Source organism: Lissotriton vulgaris, chromosome 1_1 (genome assembly GCF_964263255.1).
Source record: "Lissotriton vulgaris chromosome 1_1, aLisVul1.2, whole genome shotgun sequence".
NCBI classification, from domain to species: Eukaryota; Metazoa; Chordata; class Amphibia; order Caudata; family Salamandridae; genus Lissotriton; species Lissotriton vulgaris.
The window spans coordinates 16,605,017-16,617,867 of record NC_141685.1 but is presented as its reverse complement, the minus strand read 5'-3'; the positions used below and the strand labels follow the sequence as shown (position 1 = coordinate 16,617,867).

Genomic DNA, 12,851 nt, shown 5'->3' with positions numbered 1-12,851 from the left:
CCTTGCGGGACGCCGCAGATGACTTCGGTGGCCGCGGATCGGAACTGGGGGAGGCGGTTCTTCCGGCAAGGAATGAGATGATCCACTGCAGTGCCGCTCCTTGGATTCTGGTGTTGCTGAGGCGTTGTGTTAGGGTGCAGTGGCATACAGTGTCGAAGGCTGCTGAGAGGTCCAGGAGGATGAGGGCAGCCGTTCCCCGTTGTCGAGCAGGGACCTGATGTCGTCGGTGGCTGCGATGAGGGTGGTCTCGGTGCTGTGGTTTGCTCGGAAGCCGGACTGTGAGGGGTCGAGGAAGGCGGAGATGGGGCGGAAGTTCTTCGGGTCCGCGGTGGGTTTCTTGAGGAGGGCGCTCAGCTCTGCATGTTTCCAGCTCTCCGGGAAGGTGGCGGAAGTGAAGGAGCTGTTGATGATGTTCCGGAGATGGGGTGCGATGATGGAATCAGCTTTGTTGAAGGTGTGGTGCAGGCATGGGTCGGTTGGGGATCCGGAGTGGATGGTGTTCATCATGCGGGTGGTGTCTTCAGTGCTGACAGGTGTTCAGGTGCAGAGGGTGGTGGTGGGGGGCGCTGGTTCGGTGGGTGGTTGGGTGCGTGGTCAGTGTGCCGAAGCTGTTGTGTATGTCGGCGATCTTGCTGTGAAAAAACGAAGCGAGTGAGTCGCAGAGGTCTTGCGAGGGTGTGATGTCGTTGTTGCAGGCGCTGGGATTGGAGAGCTCTTTGACGATGCTGAAGAGTTCCTTGCTGTTGTGGGTGGTGTCAAGTCGTTCTCTGAATGTTGTCTTCTTGGATCAGCTGGTGGTGTTTGCGGGTGGCGTTCTTGAGGGTTGTCATGTTCTCTGCTGTCTGGTCGTGGCGCCAGGCTTTCTCGAGGGTGCGGCAGGTTTTCTTGGAAATTTGGAGGTCGTTGATAAACCCACGAGGCTTTCCTGTTGCCGGGTCCGCTGGGAGGTTTCTTCAGTGGTGCAAGTTCGTTGGCGCAGTTGGTGAGCCACTGTGTGAGGTTGCAGGCTGCCTCGTCGGGGTCCGTCGTGTTGGTGGGCAGGTTCTGGCTGAGGGAGGTGGTGAGCTGATTGGTGATTTTGCTCCAGCTCCTGCGGGGAATCTGTTGTGGGTGGTGGTGGTGGATCGTGGTTCTCCTGAAGTTGAAGTGGACGCAGCTGTGATCTGTCCAGTGTAGTACGGTGGGGTGGCTGAAGGAGATGTGCTTGCTGGAGGAGAAGATGGGGTCAAGCGTGTGTCCGGCGTAGTGGGTGGGGGTGTTCACCAGTTGCTTGAGTCCGAGGTTGTCCAGCAGGGCGGCGGTGTTGCTGTCACTGTTGTTCTCCAGGTGAAATTTGAGGTCCCCTAGGAGGATGTAGTCTGTGGAGGTGAGGGCGTGTGGGCTGACGAAGTCGGCGATGGCTTCGCTGAATTGTGTGCGTGGTCCTGGGGGTCTGTAGATGAGGGTGCCTCTGAGGGTGGTCTTGTGGTCTGTGTGGATCTGGAAGTGAAGGTGTTCGGCGGCGATGAGGGTGTCGTCGGAGTTGGTCGTGACGCGGATGGTGTTCCTGTGGACGATGAAGATGCCTCCTCCGGTCTGGTTAACGCGGTCCTTCCTGGTGATCTTGTAGCCATCCGGTATGGCTATGGCGATGTCGGGGGCTGAGGAGGCGTTCATCCAGGTTTCCGTGAGGAAGGCGATGTCTGGTGAGGTAGTGTCGAGGATGTTCCAAAGTTCAACGGCATGTCTGTGGACGGAGTGGGTGTTGAGCAGGATGCACTTGAGGTGGTTGTTGCTGGTGCTCGGTTTGGCGGTTGCGGTGCAGGTTCGGATGCAGGTGAATTGGCAGGTGAAGGGTCCGTGGGTGCGTTTCGGGGTGGCTCGGTAGCAGGCGGGGTTCCGGCCGGCGTTGAGTGAGTTGAGGGTGGCGGCGTTGTAGGTCTGTCTGGTGCACTGGCCACGGCGAGGGCCAGGGGTTCTGGCGCTGGGCTCGGTCCAGGCTCGTACGGGAGCAGACAGGCTTGCCTTTGGCTTGCCTTTGGCGTGCCTTCGGCGCGCCCACTGCACGTTCGCCGTGCCTTCGGCGCGCCCACTGCACGTTCGCCGTGCGGCCTCCATATGAGCGGCTGAGGGAGGGAGGAGCAGCTGGGAGGCGGGAGCGGGGTGGCGAATGGGAACAGCGGGGGGGGGCTGCAGGGAGCAGCGGCGGGAAGCAGAGGGCGAGGCGGGAAGCGGGGGGCACAGAAGGAAAAAGGGGGAGCGAGGAGGACACAATCACAGTTTTACAGAAGGCAAAGGGGAAACAATCCAAGGTTACCAAAGCTGCGGATTAGATACAGTTCATGTGAGACAGGCGCGTGCACAACGCCATCCACGTCACACACCACCATTTGTCTGTGCCTCTGCATCAGACTTCAAAGGAATGCACTCTCGCTCCCCTGCCCCTCGCCACAGCAATGCAGAGAGCTTGTTTCCAGACGAAAGGGAAAGCCTACCATGCTTGTGTACAGTAGCCTTGCTCCTCAAATGCTGTTGCTGTGTTGCCATCTCTCTAGAGACACTCAGCTTGAAAACACTTGACTTGCTAGCTGCAATGCTACATCCGCTATGCTTTGCCTCTAGACACGTTGATCCCTCGCAGACTGTGCTGACTCTGCCCCTCCTGATTCTGAAACTGACCATCGCAGTCACCACGCACTCTTCTATTTGTCTTATGATGTCTGCCCTGCCACCATTTACTTCTGACCCTCACCCCCTCACATCCCCTCACTCACCCGCACACCCTAGCTCACCCTCACCCCCCCTCACCCTAACAACCCTCTCACCCTGACTCACCCTCACACCCTCACCCTCTCACCCTCCAAGCACTTTTGTACCTTGTAGCATTAGTCACATTGTTCGATATTTGTGTGTCCGTGACAGCCATATGCAAGAAAATTGTGTATATCATTTGAGTATATGATTTAGAATATACAAAATATTTAATAGTTATTCTGTGTTGTCTACATTTTTATTGATTGTACCATGGGGTGTTAAATTTGGGTTTGATATTGGACCACTTTCCATCTATGTTGTGTATATTTAAATCGGTTTTTTTTACCATATATTGATCTGCATACATTGGTGATATATTCTGGACACCATCTTTTCACACTAAGGAATTGCGCCACGCAACAGAACAGCTTTATCAGTTAATAGAAAGTTTGCATTTTCCTGCCCTAGCCATTTGGTGCCTGCAACCTGTCTCTGGTCACATGACTGGGTGAAGTTGGCAGTGGGGCTTTCTGTATTCCTCCTAGACAGTCACAAACAATGGGAGCGAACGTGTGACTGGATGGGCCATCACTAGCAGGATGGGAGGAAGCAGCTGGGCCCAGCCTCACTTACACCTGAATAGGTTGTGTCCTGTGTCCACACAAAGGTCTGCATACTCCATATAGTTTAGTGTGGAGCCACAGTAGGAAAAACAGGGCATCTGTGTACTTGAAGGGCATGCCTCTTGAAGCTTCTTCCCACTTCAAAGGCATAACTGTGCATAAAAGAACCATCTATGCTTCTGGACCTGTGGATACTGTGGCAGGAAGAAGGGCTGCTGTGCTGCTGAAGGTCTGCCTCTCTGCTGGACTCCTGCATTTCTGTGCAGACCTACTGGCCTACAGGCCTACTGCCCTCTTGCCTGAGAAAGAAGGACTGGACCTGAATCCCTTGAACCCAGAACGCAGAACGACTCCAACTGCTGGTTGGCTGTCCTCCTGAACTGAAGCCTCGGCGACATAACATGCTTCCAACAACCCAACCTTGCATCTGCACTTGGACTCTACCATCTGTGATTCTTTCCTGCAAAGTTGTGTCAACCAAGTCCAGGACAATACGAAGTGGGACTAAGGTACTCTGCTAGCCTCTGTGGATCCAGAAGAACCAACACATCCCTGCTGTGTGGCACAACCCAAGCAGAGCCAACCCATCACCACACTACATGGATCGGAACTGCTGCAAAAAACTGCATCAAAGCCCGAGACTGCATCAGAACTGCTGCTGTGTGTGTCAGCCTCAGCACAGGCCCTCACATCCCCCGTCAACGTCAGCCTCGGCAATGGACTCCGCATTGCAGCCCCACAGCTCCTCTGAACTGATACATCTCCCCAATTGCGCAGTGCATCTCCGACTTGGACTTCACATTGCACGCCGTCATTGATGATAACACAACAGGACCTCACACTGCAGGCACGCCACATCTCCGTTCCGATGCACTGCACACAGCTGCACGACTCGTCTTCTACGCGGATCCACACTGGGCTCCGCTAAGTGGATTTAGGTACTCTGTTCAGCAAGCATAACTGGGGTCCCTTTAGCTGACACACACTCTGTAGCGGTCAGCCTGAACATGTTACTGTGTCCCGATCTGCCGTGACCAGACAGCTTCAGCAAGTACTTTACTCTTTTGGCGCCATTTACTCTAAAAACTTTAACGTTCAATCTCCATTTCTACTAATTCGATTTTTGTCATGCTATATTACATTTAGCTTTATTTGTATAAGTTGATGTAGGATCTTTTTGTGTGGTGTTTTCACTGTTTTTATAACCACCCCCAATCCCCCCCCCCCCCCCCCCCCCCCCGCCAACGTTTGATTATGGCATGAAGCTGTTGTTATCCAATTACCTGGACGCGTCCTGAGTCCCTGGTCTGTTCTGTATTTGGCCTTTGTATCCGCACAGTAGGCCATCAAAGAGTATCTAAGTGTATCTCTGTTCCAACTTTATACTGAGGCTTTGCTGGATCAGTGGCCCACCATGATCCTTTCCCCACTATGCTGCCTCTACAGAAATGGACACTGCCAATTCACATTTAAGCAAATTATGCTTTTGAGTCAGTAGATGGCTACTAATGTTTAGACGGCCCTGCCAGTTGTACTCCAGTTCTGTGAAAGACATTAAACAGGGCTGGCTCAGTCAGGAGTACTCTCTTCAACCCACCATCCTAGTTACTGTCCATGCATACCCTCATAATCGCATTATCAATATATCCAGCCCCTCCTTATGGAGAACATGGGTCTTTCTTATCAAAATCAATCAAATATTTCTGAATTAGACAGATATAGAACTGGAATGAATTATTGGAGTTTAGAGTATAAAGATCAGTAATTTTTAAGAAAACAATAAGTTTGACCTTTCATCAGGCTGGTGTTGCTCATGGAGTTCAGCGTCTGAGAGCTGCTGGCTTTGGCCACTCATCATGTAGCTTATCATCTGCTGTATAGCTTGTAGTTTAATAAGTTTTCACATGCAACAGGGAAACTAGTGCTATGTGCCACAAATTAACTTACCCAGAAACATTGTAAGAATGCCATAAAGTTAGATGCAAAGCTACAGTGCAAACTTCTTTGGCCCTGTATGCTTCTTGGTGAAATTCATGCACCGTTAGTGCACCATGTCCCTCATGTAACAAATCCATCAACTTTACCCCCCAATGTGGCACCGTCAGTTTAGCTGCTCTTCTGACAAGACCATTTACCTTGGACAACTCTGACCATGCCAGCTTCTATTTATTCATGCTGCTTAACTTATCTGCCTTTCTTGGTTAAGCAAAAAGGATACATTTGTTTTATTTTTGTCAACTAATCAGCTCATTGGACTTCCACGACCATTGGGCGTCAGCAATTGTTCAACCTCAAATAGATTACCGCTCGCCAAAATCATTTGATCAGTACCATTTTCACCTTCAGTGCTCCGCATTATGAGTTTCCATGCCAGGTACGTTACACCATAAAATAAAAAGTATCAACGAGCCAATGTCCTACAGCATATTGTAGGGGCAGGCAATGAAGCCAGGCAGCTCCATGTACAAAAATGTTGGTGAATGCCACAACACTGTGAGGTGCATCCTGCTGCCTTGGATCTTCCTGTGCATATCTTACTCCAATCACTGTTTTTGTTTTAACAAAATCTTGACTATATGCAGCTACATAGAGCTGTAACTATTATGCAAATGCTATGCAAGTGTTCTTTCTTTACTAATTTACTCTGTGAACACTGGTAAATCAACACCTTCTCTGAGATAAATAAGTTGTGAAATGTTCAACTGACCTTTTATTGAAATATCTGTTTATAGTAGAGATGTTTTTTATAGCCAGTTAAATATTGTGCATGCAAATTGCATTATCTTTCCACTTAGTAATTTAACATTTCTTTACATTCAACAGAAAAAGCCTTCAGTGCACAACATGTTTATGAATAAAGGAGAAGTGTGTAAATCTACAAAAACAGTCAGAGTTAATAAGCACCAATATTAAAGAAAGCCTTCACGTCCGAGATAGAGGACCCCGAGCAAAAACTGACAGGTCCTGGAAGAAGCAGTCAAGGGCAGTTCAGTGGATGTAAGAGTCGAAGCTGTGCACCTCCACGCCACAAGACGTAGAAAAGAACTCTAGAGAATTATGGCAAACTACCTCCTGTATGAACAAGTCCAATAACAGCATTTCACCCTGGGATCTGTAGGATGTGGCTACGGCAATGGTTTGCTGTGCACAATTATAGGAACCCACAATTCAGTGCTGTAGGTGTACTGTAAACACTTTCTAGCTAAACGACAGCTACCAAAGAAAAGCACAATGGAGTGGAGCCAGACAACTGAAATGTGAAGGAAAGACAAGTTCTGCTATCTAAAATACTAACTTTTTCTCAATTTGCTGTGACCGGTAAAAGGATTAATCTTTCTCCACAAGCACGCAACACCATTATTGAATCTAAAACCACAATCGCCCACTAAGAAGGGTATTTAGTATAATTGAACTTTATTGTTACATCGAAAGAAAATGTCTGAAATATCACACACTTACAGGGAATGTGAGACTAAAACAAGTGCTTTATCAACCATGTTGGCCCATCCAGAAACGCAGTCAAGGGGTGAAGAAAAATATATACCTGACCCAAAGAAAGAAAAATCACACGCATGCATTGAAAGCTTTAGTTTGTCATCACTACTAAAGTGCCGTCAGCAAACGCACACAGATGAAAAATCATTCAACTGTAGTGATTGTGTGAAGAGCTTCATTCAATTATCATGCCTACAAAGACCTTTGCAAAAACACACAAGGGAAAAATCTTACCATTGTAATGAATGTGAAAGTAGTTTTAGAGACTCCTCAAAGCTAGATATTCATCAGAGAACACACACAGGGGAGAAGCCATTCAAGTGCTGTGAATGTGAGAAGAGTTTTAGTAGCTTACCAACCCTAAAACAGCATCGGAGAATACACACCGGGGAAAAGCCGTATCACTGCAATGATTGTGGAAGTAGTTTTAGTCAATTGTCAACATTAAGGAAACATCAGCGAATACACACAGGAGAAAAACCTTTCATATGCATTGAGTGTTTGAAGAGCTTTAGTCAGTTATCACACCTGCAGCGCCATCAACGAGTACACACGGGGGAAAAACCATACCATTGCAATGAATGTGGTAGTAGTTTTACTGAATCGGCAAAACTCAGGATTCATCAGCAAACACACACAGAGGAAAAACCATTTAAATGCACTGATTGTGGTTGTAGTTTTAGAGAATCCACAACATTAATAAATCATATGCGAACACACACAGAGGAAAAACCATACAGTTGCAATGAATGTGGAAGTCTCTTTAGGGACTCGTCAAAGCTAAAGATTCATCAGAGAACGCACTCGGGTGAGAAGCCATTCAAGTGCAGTGAATGTGAAAGTAGTTTTAGGTACTCCTCAAAGCTAAAGATTCATCAGAGAACACACACAGGGGAGAAGCCATTCAAGTGCAATGAATGTGCAAAGTGCTATAGTCGATCATCACACCTAATACATCATCAGAGAACTCACACTGGGGAAAGACCATATCAGTGCAGTGAATGTGGAAGTCGTTTCAGTTACTTATCAATATTAAGGATTCATCAGCGAACACATTCCTGGGAAAAGCCATTCAAATGCAGTGAATGTGAGAAGAGCTTTAGTCAATCAACACACCTAAAACGGCATCAGAGAATTCACACTGGGGAAAGACCATATCAGCGCAGTGAATGTGAAAGTAGTAATAGTAAATCCTCTACATTAATAAATCATATGCAAACACACACAGAGGAAAAACCATACAGTTGCAATGAATGTGGGAGTCTGTTTAGGGACTTGTCGAAGCTAAAGATTCATCAGAGAACGCACACAGGGGAGAAGCCATTCAAGTGCCATGAATGTGTGTTGTGCTTTAGTCAGTTATCACACCTACAACGCCATGAGCAAACACACACAGGGAAAAAACCATTCAAGTGCTGTGAATGTGGAAGTAGTTTTAGGGACTCCTCAAAGCTAAAGATTCATCAGAGAACACACACTGGGGAGAAGCCATTCAAGTGCTGTGAATGTGGAAGTAGTTTTAGAGACTCCTCAAAGCTAAAGATTCATCAGAGAACACACACAGGAGAGAAGCCATTCAAATGCTGTGAATGTGGAAGTAGTTTTAGGGACTCCTCCAAGCTAAAGATTCATCAGCGAACACACACAGGGGAGAAGCCATTCAAGTGCTGTGAATGTGGAAGTAGTTTTAGGGACTCCTCCAAGCTAAATATTCATCAGAGAACACACACAGGGGAGAAGCCATTCAAGTGCTGTGAATGTGGAAGTAGTTTTAGGGACTCCTCAAAGCTAAAGATTCATCAGAGAAAACACACAGGGGAGAAGCCATTCAAGTGCAATGAATGTGCAAAGTGCTATAGTCAATCATCACACCTAATACATCATCAGAGAACTCACACTGGGGAAAGACCACATCAGTGCAGTGAATGTGGAAGTCATTTCAGTTACTTATCAACATTAAGGATTCATCAGCGAACACATTCCTTGGAAAAGCCATTCAAATGCAGTGAATGTGAGAAGAGCTTTAGTCAATCAACACACCTAAAACGGCATCAGAGAACTCACTCTGGGGAAAGACCATATCCGCGCAGTGAATGTGAAAGTAGTAATAGTAAATCCTCTACATTAATGAATCATCAGCAAACACACACAGAGGAAAAACCATTTAAATGCACGGATTGTGGTTGTAGTTTTAGAGAATCCACAACATTAATAAATCATATGCGAACACACATAGAGGAAAAACCATACAGTTGCAATGAATGTGAAAGACTGTTTAGGGACTTGTCAAAGCTAAAGATTCATCAGAGAACGCACACAGGGGAGAAGCCATTCAAGTGCAGTGAATGTGTGAAGTGCTTTAGTCAGTTATCACACCTACAACGCCATGAGCAAACACACACAGGGAAAAAACCATTCAAGTGCTGTGAATGTGGAAGTAGTTTTAGGGACTCCTCAAAGCTAAAGATTCATCAGAGAACACACACAGGGGAGAAGCCATTCAAGTGCTGTGAATGTGGAAGTAGTTTTAGGGACTCCTCAAAGCTAAAGATTCATCAGAGAACACACACAGGGGAGAAGCCATTCAAGTGCTGTGAATGTGGGGGTAGTTTTAGGGACTCCTCAAAGCTAAAGATTCATCAGAGAACACACACAGGGGAGAAACCATTCAAGTGCTGCGAATGTGGAAGTAGTTTTAGGGACTCCTCATATCTCAGGATTCATCAGAGAACGCACACAGGGGAGAAGCCATTCAAGTGCAATGAATGTGCAAAGTGCTTTAGTCAATCATCACACCTAATACAGCATCAGAGAGCTCACACTGGGGAAAGACCATATCAGTGTAGTGAATGTGGAAGTCGTTTCAGTTACTTATCAACATTAAGGATTCATCAGCGAACACATTCCTGGGAAAAGCCATTCAAATGCAGTGAATGTGAGAAGAGCTTTAGTCAATCAACACACCTAAAACGGCATCAGAGAACTCACGCTGGGGAAAGACCACATCAGCGCAGTGAATGTGAAATTAGTTATAGTAAATCCTCTACATTAATGAATCATCAGCAAACACATACAGAGGAAAAGCCAAGTGCAGTCAATCTGAGCGGACCTTTTGTCGATTTATGAAACTTACAAAGACATCAGTAAATACACACAGAGGAAAACTCACTCACGTGCAGCCAATGCTTGAAGAGCTTTTGATGATTTTCACACCTACAAAGCACCAGTGTAAGTGTATGCACACAGGAAAAACTATTCAAGTGCAGTGAATGTGTGAAGAGCTTTAGTTAGTCATCACTACTACATAAGCTTTCAGCAAACACACCCAAGGGAATAACATTCAAGTACATCGAACAAGTGAAGACCTTTTTCTGATTATCACTCTATAATCCTTTGAATACCATAAGCAAAAACTCACCTTAATAAAACGTGCATAGAAATAATCCTAGAGGTGCAGCAAATCCGCAAACATTTAAGTACATGGACATTTAAGTCTGTGGACATACTCAGGAATAAAAAAGTGCAGTTCTTTTGAGATGAAGGGATTACTCAAAATAATAAAATTACAATTATATGGAATCTTCGTATACCAGATTAGAAAAAGTAGGTGATAAAAGACTGGATTAGTAGGAAAGAAGAAAAAAACAGATATTTGTTAAATTATAAACGTGTCTGTTCTCAGTGATTGTTCATTTCTTTAAACCTAGGAAAAAAATACAAAATACCAGCAAAACATACTGGGAGATGAGCACAATGTAAACTAAACAAAAATAACCATTGTTTTTTTTTTATTAAGGTATAGTTAGAAAGCAAAACACCCAAGTACACCTGATCATGATGTCTGTAAAAGCAACTATGTGAACAATGCTTGGACTAAAAAGGATCATTTGAAAGCTAGTTTAAGGGATTAGTTAATAAATCCTTAAGCTCAACACACTAAAACTAATTTAACAAGCACATACTGGTAGAAGTTCATAACTGGTGTTAGGTCATTTTGCGCAACATTGCTGGTTCTGTGGCAGCATCTAGAGAACAGTGTCCAAAAGCAGGAGAAGTGAAACTTGAGGTAGCTTTTCATCCTTTATGCTATGTTGGAAATGTACACGAGGAAGGGCAATTGTGTGATCGATGTTTCTTCTGAGAGGAAGAGCATGAGTTGCATGTCATCTGCAAATAAAGACGAGGCTGTAGAGCCTTATGATGGAGGCCATTGGAGCAGTGTAGACATTAAAGAGGATGGGATGCAATGAGGAACCCTGTGGCAGTGCCACACGTGTCTTCCCACCCATAATGCAGAAGTAATGCTCATTTCCATCATCACATGCATCTTTTAATGCACGAGCCATAGGTGTACAACATAGAGCTGGATCCTTAGGAGATTTTCAGGCTTACCACTATGTAAATGATTCACAATTAGTATTTTTAAAGTTTCTTTTCTTACAGAGAAACATTCATCCAAATCCGAACTGGTGAACGAACAGAACTGGTGCATCATAGCAAAATTATTGATAGGAGAAAGGGCTGTTGAAAAGTTTAGTTCTCATTAGGTTTCTGAAAGCTTGACAGCTAGGGAGAGATTGAATCTTGAGCAGTAAAGTGTTACAGCTCTGAAGAGCTAGAATCCTGAACTGTCGGGTTCCTGCTATACATTTCTGGATCCTTGGCACTGGAAAAGAAATCTGGATTCAGAAGAGGTGGAGCACAAACGATTGAGCCTTGACACAAATGATATTCAGGTTCGTGTATACATGCAAAAAGGAACCCTCATTGTATAATCTCTGAAAGTGTTGGAATGGACTTACAAAGTATGTGCTGCCTCGTGTGCAAACAATAAAGTTTGTTATGCATTTGCGGTTGCCTCAGACCACAAATAAGATAAACCACAGCAGCCTGAAAAATCTGAAATGTGCTTTTGTGTTGCTGGAGCCATGAAATACGCAGTGTTCACGTAGTCTAGACTTGCGTAGAGGAATGAGCTCACCAATATAATATGCAAATCAGAAGAAAGGAAAGGCACATCTGCAGTAGCCGAAGATGGTTGAAACGAATGCCTTACACTAGTTCATTTTAATGAAGTGCTGAGTCGGGGAAGTTCTTCCTGCCATCGACCCAATCAACACCACCAAGCAAGTGAGGAATAAGACACATGATTGGTCAAAAATAGCGGGAGCCTGTACCAGGATTAAACTCACTTTACTTTAACAGGAACCATTTATTAAACTCAAATCTATATATTTAGGAATAAGTGACTTGTACAGCCTTTAGTGGCATAAAGAATTTGAACACTGACACTTTTGAATTTCTACTAATGAAGCACAAACAAACATCCGACCACAGCCCATGTATGGACATCCAAGAGCCTTTAAAAACACACTACAGAGGCGTGTACCAGGGTCAAACCCAACTTAAGTTCACATTAACATGAACTAAAATTTGATCCAGTAAAAAGCAATCACGATGCTACGCAATGCACAGAATGGTAACTAGATTGTACATATTTATAAGAAATCTATGTTTTTTAAATGAAATAAAGCAAAATAATGTCTTTTCATTCATGGTATTTCACTGCTGATTGTGTAGAAAGAGATGTCAAATGAGATTTGTTCCCTAAACTATAAAGATATTTTGTGCTGTTAGCTAAGAGGCTGGTTGATTTGGCAATAGAGGGGTCAAATCTCGACAGCATGACAGCTTTCAGCAAGAGTCTGACACAAGAGATATTAGAGGGGACCTTTATGGCACCTTGTGCCTGCTTTCTGAGTGAGAATAGGTTCTGTGCTTGAGATGATACTACCATCTCTCCTTCTGTGTTAATGAAGTGAGACGTGCTGCTAGTAATGCTGTCCACATAATACCTGGGATCCTATCGGTTTGCCACCATTGTTATGATACACAGCTGCTGCAGAACGAAGGGTATGAGGACTGTAGTAGATTCTGAGGATTATCAGGTGTATTTATACCTTTACTGACTCGTCATTTAAAAATTGCCAGCTCATTAGA

The 12,851-nt window shown here is 45.1% G+C and overlaps 1 protein-coding gene across 1 annotated transcript in view; it reads left to right on the top strand.

Annotated features, from left to right (window-relative positions):
- LOC147736977 (uncharacterized) overlaps window positions 1-12,404 on the top strand; it is a 37,331-nt gene extending 24,927 nt beyond the window's left edge. The window contains exon 2 of the mRNA XM_086954643.1: window positions 6,180-12,404. Within this exon, the coding sequence (XP_086810769.1) occupies window positions 6,792-9,977 (3,186 nt within the window). The 5' untranslated portion in view covers window positions 6,180-6,791 and the 3' untranslated portion in view covers window positions 9,978-12,404. The remainder of the gene's footprint in view (window positions 1-6,179) is intronic.
- Window positions 12,405-12,851: the final 447 nt, after the last annotated feature.